General features: G+C 35.9%; 1 protein-coding gene across 3 annotated transcripts in view; it reads left to right on the forward strand.

The window, feature by feature from the left end:
* Positions 1-19,847, forward strand: part of LOC117337124 — a 48,562-nt gene that overhangs the window by 15,620 nt on the left and 13,095 nt on the right. For 2 of the 3 annotated variants that reach the window (XM_033897920.1, XM_033897921.1), the window contains exon 3: positions 14,847-15,867. In XM_033897920.1, coding sequence (XP_033753811.1) covers positions 14,847-15,867 — 1,021 coding nt within the window. Of the gene's footprint in view, positions 1-1,853; positions 2,379-14,846; positions 15,868-19,847 lie in introns of those variants that run through there. The other variant, XM_033897919.1, reaches the window with a different exon arrangement.

Consider the following 19,847-nt stretch of genomic DNA (forward strand, 5'->3'; position numbering starts at 1 on the left):
AGAAAAGAAAGAAAGGATCCTACTTATATAGGCCTACTTCTGTCAATTTTGATTAACTGTTTGGTATTTAACAGGGCGCCGTCTTTAAACTTCACGTTATCTACAAAACAGTGCCCTTTTTACTGGTTGAATTTAATTAAATTTCAAGCTTTAAGGACATATATTTAAAGGTGCAGATTTTATATTCAATTGATAGTTTTCATAATGATGATAACCATTCACAAATTACTTATTCCCTTTAACGATAACCGGAAATACTAACAATTGCAGCTAGGCGTCCCGATAATGAGTTGTTGCCAGGCAGTTTACTCTAAACAGATATCATTCAGTCCAGTCTTTCTTTAAAGGTTATTTTGAATTAAAATTTGTCTGATAGTTTGGTTTACAAATGTCAATTTATTTAAAAACTGACATTTCACAGAATTTTATAGCATGTAGAGCAAACCTTTTCCCCTAAGATGGCGGGTTCGGCCAATGAAATATGTGCAGATTGATATGGGCTGACTACTCGCTTTACAATTTATGTCCTCATTAAAGAATCCCGCATGCAACAATGCATCATGACCTGTCTCCCGAGTATCCGTACGTGTCTCGCCAGCTGTCTCCAAATAATAGTTCAGATTACAACTTGTTTATGCCTAACTGTGGTGTCACAGATGTCCTTTGTAAAACGTGCGTATCGAACGCTCCCGAGCTCAGGGCAACGTGAACCTGTCTATTCTGGTACACAAGACATTTCCTTTTTTAAAACTAATATCACTCGAATTGCCTCCCAAAGACGTCTAATACACACATGTATTTGTACCAAAGTATTTGAATAAGCAACTAGACTTTTACAACCTGAAATCGATTCATTCTTTTGATAACATGTTGGGGTTCCCATCATTATGCCGATATCGCACCATTCCTACAAAGAAGGAGAAGAAAAATACACGTACAATGTTTATACAGGACAAACGATCAGACAAGTACAATTTCTCTGCATTATGTCTTTCTAAGCAGACATGATTAGTGCCGACAACCCACGACATTAATCGAATTTACTTGCCTAATTTGGAGATAGTAACAGCTCTACTATATAAGAACGTCCATGAGTCCCTTTAATACCATTTCATGACCATGTAGGGTCTTTCCTTATCGAATTGTCTCATGTTTGGTGGGTTTTTTTTATTCAATTTGGAGTTGGAAAGTCTATTAGATTTATTCGATATTCTTGAAGAAACCCAACCTCGTTTATTTTGTCTGGTTTTACCATGACAACCGGTCAGCTTATAAGCCTTAATGAGAAGCTGTTACATAACACACAGTAATTTCAAAGTTATATCGAGACATCGCTTTTGATTACCATCACAATAAATGTCGATAATCCGACACTAATTGCATGTGAGCTTTGGAATGTCTGATATTGCCGAACTGTGACGTGTTTCCCTCGTATTGTGCACGCGCGGGGACGCGATACATCCAGGCAACTGGTGATGTAACCTCACTGTCCCTCTCATCGCACTTATCGTTTTAATTTCTTTTGATCCTTTGTGTCAACGATTCGTTGATATTTACCTTTCATTCAACGCTCTCAGCGAGACGGATGAGGTCACCTCATTCGCCAAAGAAATCGAAACTCAAAAACACTTTATGCGACTTGTCAATATCAGATGTTGACCTTTAAACTTCAGTTCTGTCAGTTTGAATTCTCAGGTAAGGTGCCTTTGAAAAGCAAACACGCCGGTATTACATAGGCAATGTCTTTCCGGTTTTACCTGAGTCGAGATAAATATATTCAAAAGAGACTTTCTTCCCGGTCTACATTTGGAGGTTTCGCCGGACACAGACAAGGGATCATTCTTGCCCAGTGGCGATACGTTGTTTATAAAAAGACATTGCATTGTATATCATAACGAACGGTTTGTGTGGCCTTTTTAAATAGGACGTACCTCCTGGGATGATGTCCTTTCTGCTGCTCGCGAGCGTTCACACCTCACGCGAGACTGAAGAGGGGTTATCGCCATGTGATGAAACATCGCATGAATGAGAACCAGGATTGAAAGAGGCTCTCCATGCGTGCACACAGCGTAACACGGCAAACCGATATTTCATAAACAGCGATCTCCTCACTCGCTACACACAGAGTCTGTGACGTGACAGAGGCACAGATAAAACTAGGCTACTAATAGTCAGGCCACGACGCCAATACACTGGCGAGTAAAAGGGTAACTCCTGTTCCATGCACGTGTTTGTGTATGGTTGCCCTGCCCTCCCGGGACATACACACGTACCTGGATATATATATGCAGTGACTGACACTCGCCAACATGGGCAGGGACGTATGTTTTGGTGCTAGGACTAAGCTCAACGGTAAAACACAGGTGAAAAATAACCAGGTGAGTTGAGGAGTACAGTACTTTTGTCTTTAATGTATAAACACACGTTATGTTGCAATCTATTACAATACGTGCGGGAGGAAAATATGAAATGTATTATATAGATATTTAACCTTATGTAGAAAAATGACCTTGTTGAGTATTTTTTTTCTAATTTTAGAACTGACTATATTGATAGATAAGGGAAGTCTGTGTTATGTACCTCCTTACCTGTAATGCAAATTTAAACCCCTCCTGTGTATTGCACGGTTCTATCATTGTTTTAATGCACTCAACCCTTTACTATTTGTGTGGCCAATTGTTGAAGGAAACTATCTGATTAAGCTATGACGTAATTATCTAAATATGCATAATGCTGAAAAAGCAAAACCGCAGGAATGTTGGTGTTTTAAGAAAATGATTTCAACATTTGGAATTACACTAACTCATCTATATATATCTCACATAAAAGAAAAAGAAGGAAATGTCACGTTTTGATATTTAATTATCGAAACTACTTGCATTTTAAAGACAAGATATGCTCATTTTCACTCGTAAACTTTGGTTTCGAATATTTTGGTCAATTTTGTAATTTATGACCGTTTTCAAAATGTTTTTTAACCTAAAATGACTGGAATATCTACGCAGTTTGTGTATTCCCCCTCTAAACATCCGCCTTGAAAATAATTACCCCTATATTCCATTAATGTATATGTTTCCAGTTTATCACCTGGATAGCGATGGTGTGTTTGGGTTTTATTCGCTGCCTGTCATTTGAAAAGAAACTTCCTCACAAATCTAGGTCATATGGATGAGATTACCAAGTGTAAACGCTTATACATATTGTGCGAATAATAAACACAAATTCTATACTTAACTCACGGACGAGTACGTTTAGATATTTTGTAAGCGGAATTCTAAATAGGTTTTATTTACAGGCCTGGTGATGATTTAGTTTCTCTCTGAGTAAATAAAGAGCATTTTAAGGTCACAAAGCACCACCTGTGGCGTAAACAAGGCTATGAGCACATAACAAAATACAGAATGTTCTTAACAGCCTGGCCACTTGACCAGCTGTTCCGCCATTTTCCAACCCCACGGTAGGATATTCTTTTATTCATTTGACTCGTAATAGCCATGGGAATGTTGAACCATTTTGATGCAAATCAATTGAAATATTAAACGTGTTCGAATTTTTAAACACCAAAATTCAATACTGATGAACATTCAGTGTTGAAGACAGTTTTATTGAGTAATGGTGGAAATATATGTAATCAAAGCTTTCATTGATTATTCTTCTGCCGTCCATCTCGCTTCATCCAAGCGCTTTCCATAACCATTTCATCCCCTCATAAAAATTGATGAGCTATCATAATTGAAACCCGGTTCGGACGTGCTCGCGGACATATTATTGATATCAAAGGGATGTTTGCTACTGAACCAATTTATATCCTTGTTATAATCATTACAAACTAATATTCCGAATGGAAATTAGTTGTAGCGAGTGCAAATGTGAAGACGTCCTTTGGAACCAAAACGTTGGGACAGAAACGGGGGTCATGTGATCTGTACTCTGAACTCTGAACTTCAAAGATATGAAACATTTGATATATGTGATAATAGAATACGCACAAAATCGAATTTATTGAAATCATTGCGTACAAAGGCTTTTTCAGTTTTAAACAAAATATCTACACCAAAAATTAGTTAAAATGTTGAAATACAATTCAAAATACAGTTTAACATGGGATATCAAATGTACGCTCAATTTGATTCATTAAAACATTTCTAACAAATTTCATGAAATTTAATCAATACAAAGAGAATACATTACATGACAGGTGTTGGCAGACTCTATGATTAAAATGAATCTCGGATAATTTGACAGTCGCCAAAGGAAATTAAAATCATTTAGCTTTATTTGTATATCTGTACATAACGAATGTTTGTCACATTCCTGTCTGCATTCCTCCCTTTTTAATAACGGCGTCTGGGGCATTTCCTCCATCGTGATAAAGTATACAGATTCTATGATAGTAACGGAAAACATGGCTGATACTAATTAAGACTAACAATGAATAAATTTGAATACATATTTTTGTATTTACGTTTTCCAGGAAGTAGTTTAGTAGATAAATATCGATATACTTAATGGATATAACCTAATACATGACACTGTGTCCGTGCCTGGTCCTGCTTAAGCCGGGTACTGTTATATGATATCGATTCTTCATCTCCGTAACGGAACTACGGGAAGGCTTCAGCAACGAAGACAACGCCCTTCCAGGGAGAGAGAAAAATATATGATAGTGTAATTGCAAAAAAGCAAACATCCGGTTTTTGTTACAATGAAGTACTTATACATATGTGTATTTTGAATGCAATAAAATTTAAGAAAAAAAAATGAATTAAATAGTCTGTCCTTCAAATAAATCGTAATCGTTGGGCAAGCTTTAAGCTAACACAACTTTCAAAACTAAAGAGCAGAAAGATTTAGATGATAAAAAGTTGACATGAAGGTTGGCACATAATGTATCGCGAACAAAGCGCCGGGCTATATTGTAATAACTGTTGCTATCGCTTTGACACACAAATAACCCAGCACTTTTATGTCCCGAGTCCTCAAAACTACCGACAGCTACAATATATTTCTAACCGCAGCTTGAATCAGGAGGTTAGACGTATCAAATTTTGACGTTCATGGAAACGCGTTCATATGTAAATTTTTGTGAGTTTTTTAAAATTGGTTAATGACGTCTGGTATCTCACACGCAATATCCACCGTTCCATCTCGAGTGAATGCTGTTCCTATTGTGTTCAACAATAGGTACGATCATTGCGTACATTTATCAGACAATGGTCCCCACCAATGGGTGTCAAAACCTCTTATTTCCTCCAGTCCTGAAGGGCCGTTTGATTTGAAGAACTAACACCGTTTAAGATTATGTCGTAAATTATACTTTATGGTTGTTTAAAATGCCACGTTTCCTTCATTAAAAGACCGAAAAAACTCAAGAAATGCTTCGTGGGAAAGGAAACGCTGTGTGTATTCATGAAAGCTTCTGTAGGAATTGGCCAGAGTGTTATGTTTTAAAATTCAAGACTATGCTATAAAATATTGCACTCGATATTCTTTAAAAACAATGAAAACGAGATTCTTCTTGCGGTGTTGCAATCTTTCTGTAAAGTTGAGCAAAGCCAATCAACCTTAAATACTGTGTGGTAAAAACTTTAATTTTGTAAGTCACGTGATCAATGATACAAGGAAAGGGTATTACGTAACGTTTGCTTTTTATCTAGTTTTCGGTACATAATGTAGGTCGAGACTGGGATTCTTTTAAATATTTATTTTATGCCGTAAAACAATGAGAAACCAAAGAGTGTTGACAAACCTGCGCCATTATCTTTCAATCGATATCTCCGTTCTCATTGACTGCGGTCCTTATCCCCATCAGAACAGAACATCTGAGTCCCGTAAGCGCTTTAATGGGAATGTAATTGTTAACAACGAACAAGCTTTTGCCGATGTCATTATCTGGTGTTAAATTACCATGCGTAGACTTTTATCAATATCAAGGACGGCTGACTCGCACTTGGAGTTTCATGCCGGTAATGGATGAAGCCCGGCTCTGACGCTGACGGCTTCTGATCTGGGATGATAGAGTCCTGATGGCCTTTGTGTTATATAGATACCACAAAGAGTAGAGACTAATGCCGTACAAGAACAATAAGATTTTCGATAAGGCTTACCCCGCTTCATTTCTTCCATACAGATTTTCGTATCGAGTTGGCTATATTGGTCTCTAGTAGTGGAATTGAAGACACAACGACCTGTCTACAACTTGCAATTGTCTCGGGGAATGCCTAATTATTTTCAGATACTCTTTGGTCAATCACTCTTATGAAAAATAACAATACCATTTTGTTTATTCCGTTTAAGATTTTCTAATATTCTGATAGTGGCTACTGTGTTTGTTTGATCTTTCCTGGTAGTTAAGACATTATGATATTGTCGATGGTTTCTAAAAATGTTAATTTGCCGGTGTAATAAGATATTTGAGATGTTTTAGATCAAGGGAATTGGCGGTTGTATCTTAAAGAAAATATCCTTAAGTAGCTCTATGAAAAATAAGCGTTGATGGCTGAAAGAAATATTTCATTTATTTATGGTTTTTGGTAAAATTATTAAGTTAATTTGGAATAGAAAGACGGTGTTGCGAATTTCTAAGGAATATTGGCTTTCATTGTGGTATGGCAAAACTGGTTACTCAGGTTTTCATTGGTTTAATTGGCTTTGTTGTTTGTATTGTAAAATTGACTGTGCTATTTGTGGTAGGAAATTGATTATTTGCAAGTTTGTGATAGATATTGACATCGATGGACCAGTTGTTATGGAAATTGACATCAATGGACCAGTTGTTATGGAAATTGACATCAATGGATCAGTTGTTATGGAAATTGACATCAATGGATCAGTTGTTATGGAAATTGACAACACTAGACCGGTTGATATGGGACATTGCGTATTCTTTATGTTAGAGCTGCATCTACTATTATATTGCGGGATTTTCTTCGTGGAAATGTTCTTAGGCGTATATGGAAATGCCGATGGTGATGTTTAAGTAACATCGACGAACATCCTTTCCTGTATAGGATAAACAAATATGATTACTTCCTGTTATCATTGTTTTGTGTTCAATTGTTTTGAAGAAGCACAGTTAAATAATTGTTCGTCTTCCTATATGAAGATAAGAAAATAAGAAGAACTCGACAACCTCATTTAATTTTGTACCAATACATACATATCTTTTGCTCTGTCAAATAAACAGGATTCTTTACGCAAACATGATTTTATCTTCAGTTAAGATTTAAAACGAGAGACATTTATCATATGTATATAATCTAACATCTGTTTACGCACGCGAGCTATATATATATACCCACTCGACAGGAACGATCTTAGGAAACACGTTTAGATTCAGTTTATTACTAAAATGAAGGATAGTGTATTATATAATTAGAAATTTCTGTTCATACACTAGAGCAATATAATATATCCATTTAACAAGATCTTAAGCCCGTTGACCTTGATTGAGGTACTTTAATTACTTTACATATTATCCAATTTCAACTTCATTGCAGCGCTAAGTAGCCTTAAAATTTAATCTGATTATAACTTAGTGTGATAAATTAGTAGGCAATTGAAATATGTATGTATAACCTATAAGGTCATGATAACTTTATACATTGAATCTAAAACTTAAAGGTAGACCCTTCCTTTGGTACGTGAATGCTTGCAAGAACTCTCTGGTTGCTAAAATGAAAGGACAGGAGGCATTGCAGAATGTCTACGCCTTCGACAGGTAGATTTTCACTTTAAAGAAATCCAGGTTTGAGCAGAATAGCGTGTAGATCCTATTTACATATGTTTGTACGACTGTCATATTAGGAATTTGGCACGATTCCGACCAGGACGGTATTTCTGTGTTGTAATATACACTTGGGTATCATCACAAGAACTGTCGGAGAGGAACGTGTTCATTCTCTGGACTGTAAGAGACCATTCGAACTGAAACGGTAAGTGTCCTCTATTTGTTTTCCACCTACGGACGTGCTTGTCGAGTGTGTGTTTTTCTACAAGTAGAAACCTTGTTCTCTGGTAGGTAAATATCTCGGTCTCGATATGGGATTCGTTTTTACAATAAACTATACTCTCACTCCGGGAAGTTATATTCATGCTGTAAGATAGATGGTACAAAAGACTTTCTTTTGTTTGTTAAGAGATTAGAACGCTGCTTGAATTTATCTAACCTAGCCAATTATTGTTCATATACAAATCGGAATCCATGTAAACACATCATGTCCAAACCTGCAAATGACAAACGTCAATACCATATACCTGGAACATGTGCAGGGTGCATGGATGCACTTTCCGATCATGTGCTATGACCATAAGAATGGAAAATGCTTAGCCGACCATGTACCCTACCATGTATGGTCATTCGTCATATGGTTGCCGCAGACCATAAATTCTACGATGAAATGAACACCAAAAGCTTCTGCTAATGATACTTGACATTTGAAGTGGTTTGAAATTCCAATATGGATATATTTCGTTTGTACTCAAGAGGACACATATAGGTGTGCTGCCATAGAGAACTAAATATGCGAGACCTGAGTGTGTCTCGATCAGAGATTCACGCGAGACACACAACTTTATATCTGACATTCAAGGTACGCCAATCCTCAATTCAATACTTCATACTATTGTTGCTATTTATCACTCGGTAAAAATCATGTAATAAAAGAAAAGTGCAACAATAGCAACCAAAGCACGTACAAATCATGTATACAATTTGTATAAGTTTCCTATGAAAATATTTTGTGAAATTGACAACAGCTATCAACAACAACTTGTTTTTGTATTTCAATTACCTTTTATGAAATTCAAATTAATAGTGATGGCGTATTTAACGAAAGATCAGAATAGACGAGGTGAGCCTCGTAACCTCTTACCATCTTATTCCCTTAGGCGTTCAAGCCATTTTTAATAGGAAAACTAGCCCTTTTGTTACCTTTTTCATGAACCATCTATATTCAGACACTTAATGATACAATCTTAAGCTATAACTGTCAACTGGTAAACAAAATTCGCAATTCTCAAAACTCAAAACTCATGTCAAAAATGGGTTGAAAATGTATAAGGAGACTAAAACCTAGGTATTTCGGAATGATATACGTCTTCGGACACATTGACGAAGCCGTCGTGTAATTCTTGGTTTATTGTCATGAAAACGTTCTGAAATGAGAAATGGTGCAATATCAATGAGCGAACCAGCAAACATTGAACAGGACTAACTTCACAAAGCATAAGAAATATAGTGCATCTCAGTGGGACCGTGAAACATGTTCATAGTCTTCACCAAACATTGATGTTAAGGTCTGATGTATATCAAACAGTATCATCAATTGGAAATGTTTGAATGAATGTCGCAGTGTACATTGTGACTTTATAATTTATCCGGGATTATAATCGTATCTTTGTTGTTATCTAAAGATTCGTTGGTTGTTTATTAAATACGCAAATTTCACCTGCCTTGTATGATCTGTTTTACCTGTGTCTTGGTAACCCGACCCCGGTACTGCACCATGATTAAGATATATAATAACTTAGTTTTAGTGGGTTTTTTTTTGCTGCATCAGCTTTTAAGGGTGTTTCTATGTCGCTTTACAAGGAATTTGATATCACTTAACTGTCTTACCTGGCAATCAAAAACCAGATGCACCTGATTTTTATTTGAAATATTTGCATTTTCCCAGCCAAATGCAGCATATTGTTCGTGTGTAACTGTCATTTGGGGAAATTTACCTGTACGGTCGGTAACAACGGGTCTGTGTAGGTGTCAGAAGTGGCTGTTAAATGGAGTGTCACATTCCTGAATCCAACTACACATGTGCATGTTTTACGGGTAAAATGATATTTCTACATGTGAAGAGTGCAATTACTGGTGGTGTGAGAAGTGATATACGTGTGGTATCTAGTACTCCGGGGATTTATAACTCACTCCTGGCCCGACAGGTACCCAGCTTGACCTTAAGTATATCTGAACTTATACCTGTGAAGGAGAAATCATTACGTTGTCAAGTAGCTCAACACCTCTCTATACTCGAGATTGCATATCATTTCCAGGACAGGTGAAAAAAGAGGATCCATAAAGGGACACTGCCTTATAGATAATCAAGATAGTAGAACAATGTAAAAGTTTAGTTTTTTTTTACAATCGTTCAACGTTTCTTTTTGATGGTGAAGATTTTTGTGTCTTTGAAAATTTGCCACAAGAAGGATGTACTTTTCGCATATTGTTTTTGTATTCTTTTTTTTTTTTGCGGTCTTTGAATATCACAAAATTTGAAAATTTCACTCACAGTAGTTTAAAAATCAATTATTTTGTTAGCTCTTTGTAGCAAGATGAGGTCATCGTTAATTATCAAGAACGCTCGATCGAATTAGTAAACCATATTATATACCTGAATAAATTAATCATTTATAGCACCTATTTAGTTCAAAGTACGCCTTTCTCTTTATGAATTAAGATCAACCGTATGCCATGCACATTTATTGATAATTGAAAATGCGGTCACATTAGTGTCATTTATAAGGTAATACTGTTAATCCGAGATGAATCAGTTCCTGTGAATCATAACGCTCACACAGAATACCTGTACACATTGAATTATATTTGTAAGCCGCTATAGTAGTCATGATTCAAATATCGAGACACAGTTACGTTACTTACAAACCTCAAGTATGACTGGTTAGAAAACTACGTCTCCTAAAAGAAACAGATTATGATAAGTGACGGAACTAAACTTCTTATAGTATCGCCATCAAGTGGGACAAAGTAGAATGCTCACACGGCTTTCAATGCAGTGGATTTTGCATGAAATGGCCTTATGAAGGCAGATAAACTGTGGGTATTGGCGTATGTTATTGCCTATCATGATTCACAGTTAGCTGTGTATTACAGATTGAGTATTAGTCTAAAATGCAATTTAGAACCTGCTGGGTTACTTCTTAAAGTTGATTTGTACACATACTTTTTCACGTAAAAGCTTCATGGCGTATTAAGTTTGGGAATCATCGCGTGCTCTCGAGTATGCCATCATTTAATGCTTTGGAAGATGAAATCGTCTTTTTAAAGACCCAACAAAAACTTTTTTAAATCAAAATTTAAAATCATTCTCTACTTAGCATCTGTGAAATTTTGAAAGTTAACACACTGATTCTGCCTATTTTCGTTTGTCACGATATTTACTCTGTATGATTAGATCCCGAGCAATTTATTCATACTCATATCCTGTCGCATATATATATATAGGAATAATTCGTCTTTATTGAATCTTTAACAAGGTAATTTCTTAATATAATTGAAACAGCGTTTTATTCAAAACTTTTACAGCATATGTAATTACAAACATTTTCAATGGGATTGATAAATAAGTTTCGAGTTTGTATTCATTCCTTTGTCGATTTGTTATCGTGGGTGATATAGTGATAGTCCTTTCGACCCTGTAAAATTCTGGAGGGAAGAGCTATATTGATAGCGTGACCCTGCATAGACATGACTCTGATACAGACGATCGCCGAAGAGGTATCCCCCTTTTGATGCCCCATTTACAGTTCCACGTCTGGTTTTTAAACTATTTACCTATTGAAATCGAGTTGTAGACATGAAATTCCGAACCAACACAGCAAAAGCACGTATGCTTTTGAAGAATGACAATGGACCATCGACTGGTGTATTGGTGAAGGTAGGGGGCCGTGATTGGCTGAAACATAGGTGCAATCAAAGCACGTTAAGCAATACATAAGTACGTATGACAGTGAAGGTGCTTTATATGCCACCGTAGCGATTTTTTATATCAATATTGATAATGGGTCAGACCCGGTACCTAGTGTAACTGTCCTCCCTGGCAGTTCGCGTTCATAGCTACATGAATGTTTGGGGTCGAGAACTGGTCCAGAGTTTTTATTAGACTTTTGTTACCCGAGAAGGTTGATGCTCTATTAGATGATTGAAGGCTGGCGACATCAAAAGTGTCTCGACTGCTCTGTGCACTCTAAAACCTATCGAAACATCCGTCATACACCTAAATGGATTTCCAAATGGAATGACCCTAATGTATTTTTGCATTAATATTCGTGGTCTTGACCACTGCCTTTTATGGCAGAAGTTGTCACAATAGAGACGTTCCGCTTCAGTGAACACTGCACGTGGATGGATAATGATGTAGCGAAAGCCACGTGCACAAACGCTCACGACGGAAGTTCAGAACCAATCATTTTAAAAAATTGATTGGCATTTGTTCATATCTATGATTTCTCATACCGTACGCCGGCCAGTGTCCACACAAGGTCGGGTGTTGTGGTGAGGGACTTCGGCGGGACACAGTTCACATCAGGCAACAACTGTAGCATGGTAAGTCTGTGATGCCGCTCTGCAGTTCAGGGCAGATATGTTTATAAATCTGTGTGAATTTTTTGCAATATGCATATATAAGTGTTTATTACGAACTACTCGTTAAAACACTCACTTTGATGTACAAACTAAAAGCAGTATTCCCTTGTATTTGACGTCCTGACTTAAGATTGCATGAAATATATTCCTGTACCTAATATATGTATACCTATATACTCAGATAAACTCAGCCGTTGTTGATGGTAAGTTCAATTCTGTTATATAGTGACCTCACCATTCGATGAAGCTGTGTGTCAAAACGACTTGCACACGTGTGATCATACCAGGGACGTTATGAAGTGTATCAATATTATTGTCTGGTTAATGCTACTGTTGATCGCCATATATCAATGTTATGGTGATGTGGAGTGTCCGAAGGTGTGTCCACGGACATCAAAACCATTGTCCGGCAAGGATTAGTCGTTAGTACACTAAAGGGTTAGACCCTCCGTATTTACTCTGGACTCGAGTACCGGAGAGGTCAGTCAGACTGATTTGTATACGGGAAGGCGACACCCCACTAACAACCCATATTTCAATATGTCACCCCTCCATTCAGAGCAGTCATGCGTGTCACTGTGTTTGTCCGGTGAAATTGAGCGAGGTCAGCAGCTGGTTCGTACAAAGTCATATCCAGATTTTTATTGAGGACATGTCCACTCATGCCGAGATGTACCAAGGAGTAATGGGTTGTCGGGATCATATGAAAACTAAGTTTAGATTTACTTCCGGTGTTTGCAATAACACTGCATCATGTTTGGAAAACTCATGGGCTTCTTGTATTCAATTTATTTGGTGAAAGAAATCCTAGAGTTGTGCAAACGTTACTTATTATGTTTCAGTAAACATTTGCGTTCTCGCATATAATCTGTTCGACACACGTATGTATAAATGTCATATACTCGCAGTTTACCTCACGCTATAGCAACTCTCAAAACAGTTTTCTCTGTATTTGTCTATCAGTATAGCCGTCTATCTGTAAGGTATTTTAAAACGTTTTTTAACGGGCTAACATATATATTTAATATATAAGTTTTAAAAATTACTACCATGGTGCAGACGATGGTAATTCTATCTTTCTTAAGTCCAGTAAAATGATAATTGCTATATTTAACGCTGGTATTATCTGTTTTCCATTGCTCGTCCCACTAACACCGCCTACATGCTATACCCATACAAAAGGACAAACACCTACAAGGAGTCAACAATAGGTATACACTCTTGAGCCACTTGTTTCTATCAAAGACAATTTTTCCTGTGTCACGTAATGGTGCATAACAGAGAAGGATTATTGTCACCCATTGTAAGAATTGTGTAGACGATTGATCCTCGGTCAATGTCGTCTTGTTGAGTATAACGTATTTTTAGATCCAGAAACATAATACAGGTAATCAAAAGATTAACAAAACATGGCGAACATGGTTAAATACACTGGATAAGATTAAATGCTCTACTGCATCGTCATAAAATAAGCTATTACCGGGCTGTAAGCACACAATGAGATAGAGACAATAGACAACTACTGCCGGTTCTTTACCGGCATTAGCAGTGTCTTCTGTGTCCTTACAAACGGAGGTCTTACAGTCCGGACCAACGACTGTGGTAAAATGGTATGTGGTGTTTGATGTTGAGGAGTCGTTATCATGTTCTGTGAGACAGCATAGCGTTTTGAGGATGCTGTAGCATGGAATATATTTCAAAACACGGAGACGGAGCATGGAAAGATCCGGACCAGGTGATATATGGACCTGTTATACCGTGTATTTTCTTCAATATATTTGACCTTGTTTAGTATATGTGACAGTGTGTTTGACGCTGGGTATGGAATGGTGTGATAACAGTTGATTTAATTGATAAAAAAGAACATTTCAAATTCATTACCGCCAGTCATACATATCTTTGTAGCATCCTGAACCAATACTTTCACAAATGCACATCGCTTGTATTATACTAACGTTAACCCATGTATCGCCTCATTTGCTAACCTTTGATTTCAATTACAATTTTGACATTTCAACTACTGTGTACATTAAAGATGGTGTGACTTATGCTATAATATCGTGACAACGTGTCACATCATAATGAATTGACCGAAATATGTCATTATTCGAAACTCTATTAGCCATTACTATTTAAAAAGTTAAATTGTCCCGCATGAGGTAATATTTGTTGTAACCGATCCCAGTTTTCATTCATTAACACAAATTCCTGTCATGTTCTTTGTCAATTACTGACATGACCTCTGGGTTACTGTCTTTGTTGTTTCGACAAGGTCCACTAATTTGCGATTTCAATACATATGACCTTAACATATTTTACGTTTAAACTATATACTAATGCCTGTTGATATTACTTGTAGGAATTTAGTGTAAGTCCTATCTTGGGGCTGAAGTTTTGAGCGTGTATAATACTATTAATCTACATACATATCGAGATCAGTGTATTTATGTCATTATTGTGTGTCTTACAGATGAGCCAGTGGGAGCGTTCTCGGCAGGAGCGTCCAGCACGCAAGACATTTCGAGGGTCGGTTTTGGTTACCCTGCTGCTGGAGAAACACCCAAAGCGATTTAGGAGCAGAGTCTCAGCTTCAATATTTGCAAGGAAATTATTTCGTGAAGGTAAAATATTAAGTGTGTTCGGCGCCAGTGCTTTTGAGGATTCTGATCAGCAGTTTTACTGGAGTGATACTGAGTCTAGGAAGCAATGGCATTTGATAAAGTCTTCGCCATCAGTGCATTCATATGAAATAAAAAATAACAGGACGATTGGAAAAATAGTTGAATCGGATGATGAAACAATATTAGAAAGTGTAAAAGGGGAATTAAATTCCAAATCAGAAAAGCCATCTGTTTTAAAGACAATTATTAAACAGCTCAAAGAGGATTGTTCAGACTTGAAAGAAAATGAAACAAAACCAAAAGTGTTGAATTATTCATCTTATGATGATGATGATCGGTGCATAACAACTAGTGATTCTTATACGGATAGTGTTACTCAACGCTACAGTAAGTTCAAGGAAAGAACGCGATTCGGGGGAGGTTTATCATTTCCGATGGCGTCACGAGATCATGACGTCATTCCTGAGGAGGAACCCTCCCTGGATAAAACCGGAAACTCATTGGAACTGGAGCTCACACCCAGGAATTCGGAACATTCTAGTGTTATAGAACAACCAGTGCATTCCGAACAGATGAGAGTTTCCCAACAGTCGAGGAATTCTGACCAGTCCAGGGTAACTGAAACACCGACAAGGCGATGGCTTGATGGACAGAATTCATACTCAGATAATGAAAAACAACTTATAGAAGAGATGAACCGGATGAAAGAGGATCATTCGATCACTCTCACTGCTTATGAGGAGCGTATCAAAGACCTGATGGCGCGGATGCACGATTTAAGAGGAATTGCCGAAATGTTAGAAAACTCCAGTAATAAATCCTCTCCTTATGGAATCCTTCCTCCCAGATCAAGTTTGTTTAACTTCATAGGTAAATATGAAATAATTAATGCAAAATAACATTTTTTTGATCAACGAACATTTTCCACCAGGAATACGTGTCAATACCTTATTTGATTTGATGCGTTCTTGACCCTCGTCCTATATGCCTATTTATCCTTTCTAGGGAACAACCAACCAATTGAAAAAATATATTTTTGAAACAGCCCCCGTGTATAGAACGTTGAGCCAAGGATAAAATGTCTGGCAGCCACTGATTGGCCAGTATGTTATGAAGTGAGAAAATAGATATGTAGACTGATAGGTAACTATCAATAAGAAATGTTGATATAAATTTCGTAAGTCAGATTGGTTTTTTTCCCAAAAGTTCACGTAATAATAGTAAACAGGTAAACATTTACGATTTTTGAGAATGTTTACTGCGAAATTCACCTATTTTCAAAATGGCTACCCTGGAGAAAATTTGAGCTGAAGGACCCAACTTTTTTTTTGGATTAGGTGTTATATCAGACCCTAAACTTTTGTTATAAACCATAATCGTCATATTCAATTCAAGAATTTGAATGAAATAATCCAAAACGTTAACACTAAAGTCTATGGGAAAACAATTGGTTGGTTGGTCTCTTTAACATCCACTATGTTTCAATAAGATAATATCTAGGCTGCGACCAAAAGTAAAATCTGGGTAAAATTAAATAACACCATTAGCGAGACTGTTTCGGTTTATTGCGTTTCATAATAATAAAAAAACTATTAGTTATGAATGGATATTTATATACATACAATCTTCAAACCAAAAGAATGCAACCTTGGTCCGTTGTCGTTTAATAAAGGCGTCGGGTGATAACACATCTACACAAATGAACACCGTAGTCACGAATTCAATGAAAATCGTAAAGGTAAAAACGAGAGACCAAACATAAAAAGATCCAGAATATACAGTTATCAATATGATTGGGCACATCTATGTTTTCTAAAGTATATTTGATGTACGTGACAAAGTCTTTGATGAGTAAACCCTGTCTCCGAGACAAGGCCGAAAGGGTTTTATCAATAGAGCGTCACAATGTATCGTAAACGTTTTTATGCCTTGGTCATGCATATTAAACCGAATAAGCATTCAAACAGCATGACTTTGTATATATATAAAACACACATCTGGTTGGTCACATGCCGTGCTTCATTAGGCACGGTATTTTAATTAAATTCCGAGTAGCTACTTGGGAGGACCATAAAACATTGTCATAATTCTTTTGTTTGATTTTATAAGGTCGTAAACAATGAATTAGTAAGCCAACTTGATAGAATTTCAGACGAATTTGACAATGTGATCACCTGTGATATAGATACAAGGTAAATTCGTCAGTTCCAAATCGCCTAAGGTAGTCCCGTACCGGTATGATAGTAAGACCCTTTGATCGCTGATTCGTCCAATCTAGTGAATGGCGCGGCCTAAAAACTGACTGAATGATGTTACTTCTCTCTCTATATATAATAGTATTAGTCTCAACACGATCTTCAAATTGGGCGTTAGTTTAAAGTTGTTCATTATTCGTTTGAAATAGGTTTTATAGTTTAGATAGAATACTTAAATGTAAGAGACTTGATATTGTTGACCTCTGCATTTCTGATTTTTGTTCAATTAGGTATGTCCGTTGTACTGAAATTTATATTTCTGTTTTCAAATTAACAAATTAAAATATTTAATATTTCTATTATATTGTTCGTTAGGCTAGTTTGGTGATAATGGGTGAAAATGAATTAGGAGTCATATATTTCTAAACATGTCTATGACTATTGATATATAGTTTAAATCTGTATGAAAATTCGAATCAAATTGTATCTTACCGAGATAAAAATATTTGGACATTAAAACGCATGCTACGCGTGATGTCGTCTCTGAAAGGAATACATATCTCGTTCGATATAGTTATAGAACGGTATGCATTTTAATTCGTCTGTGTATACAGAAAGAAAACATCATAGTTTTTCTTGTATAAATATTTACAGAAATTTCGATATTGTGATAGTATAATTATATAACACGTGTGGATTTTGGGGTCAGATGTTACTATTTATCAAAACGTCTCCCACAATACACTGGCTTGCTCTATTGTGTTTTATGAAAAAAAATTACAATGGGACTTATAAATGTCGCCTCAGGCCTGTATAGTAATAAAGAGATTGTGACAATGTCACCAGGTTGACATTAATTTTTACGGTATTTAACTTGTCATGTCTTTGTTAAAAACGCGTCACTTTGCTTTGAATGTTTTACATTTGAAAACGCATTTTGGTTTCTTGAATCCGTAGTTCGACGCCGTTATGTTGACGAGTAGGTGTCTGGAATTAATGGGGCGTCATTGAAAAACTTGAATCGGGACACTTGGGCTCAACAAGTCTTAAAAGATATTTCTCAGTGTCTAGAAATCTGTCTTACAAATATGATTATTATATGGAAAAGGGAAAAATCCATGAATTATGAATTTGTAACCTGAAATAGGTATTTTAATAACATTGAAGGCTTATTTAATGTACAAAGAACGTGCCACTCATCACGATTGTCAATTATGACAGTTCACATATCATAATTCACAGACATTATTTCACGCCTATAACTATGAATATCTTCATTGTAAAATGATATAATTTTTCATCTCTTTTAATTGTGAAATATATCTATACGGATCTTGATTTTGAAATGATGTAACTTCACGATTAGCTTAATTACAAAATATAACTCAATGCCGAATATAATGTCATGCTTATTTTAATGGTGAAACATAGTTTCACGAATACCTTAATTATGAAATATAAGTCAATGCCTATTGTGACTGTCAAAATAATTTCACACTTATCTTGATTGTGATTTTTTGCACGGCTGTCTTTATATGTCATTGAAAGTTTTTCGTTAGATATTTTACAAACTTTTGCCTTTTAGAAAATCAAATAGGTTTGATTATCAATTATTACTTCGTGTATATTCAATTATATGAAACCTTTAGATCTGAAACACAAATCTTAATTAGACGATGAGCACAATGCGTAAATTTATCATTGATTGTAGCATAAATATTTGATAAATATGTAATGCTACACAAGGTCATGAATCATTGATTAATACATTATATTCTATCCAACTGCCTATATAATAAATATCAATTAATGAAATGTATGTATCAGTGTGGGAAATTAAACAATTTATAAATGAAAGTTAACCACAGTTCATTTCATATTAATTTATTTATTATATAAAATAATTAACTTTACATCATATCTCTTAATTACAACTCAGATTGAAATGAAATTCATCCAAATCATTAAATAACATATCTGAAATAGTGAATAAATACTTATTTATCCTGATATATAGATTAGTATCATTAATAATTTAACAAAGCCAGGCACATATATATCTTAAATCTGTCTTATTTTTTTCTCATATCTTTACGGTCTAACATTCCAAAGCTTTTTCATCATCTTTACCAAATCACTGGTAGCTCAGAAGTCAGAATTTGTATCTCAAAGTAATTTATCAAAACGTTTTTTAGAAATAAAACTCAATACCTATCTACCATTTTTTTTGTTCGACCTTAAACACAAACGGCTTTTGGAATACTGCACCAGATGCATTCTGTTGTGGATATGCTTGTCGGACGCATCTATCAACTTAATCATTCCAATTCAATGTTGTTGAAACAAATATTTTGAATTGTAATAGATACAAAACGTGTATTAAAAAACTAAATCAATGTGATACTTAATTAATTCCATGAGTCAGACGTTAGAAAATATGAATGATTAATATATAGGCTTAATCATGCTAGTTAAGTTGAGCCAGACAGTAGTCGTCTAACTAACATCCTGGTATCATGATCTACCTCAACATGTCACAAGGGAGAGATTATAACAGAACAGGAATGTACCCCTTGACCTCGCTGGGATATTTTGTATATGATAAAAAGCATTATGGGGGTATTGATCGATAGATATATGTACCGGGTATAGTAT

The sequence above is a fragment of the Pecten maximus genome, chromosome 11 (genome assembly GCF_902652985.1).
Source record: "Pecten maximus chromosome 11, xPecMax1.1, whole genome shotgun sequence".
In the NCBI taxonomy this organism is placed as follows: Eukaryota; Metazoa; Mollusca; class Bivalvia; order Pectinida; family Pectinidae; genus Pecten; species Pecten maximus.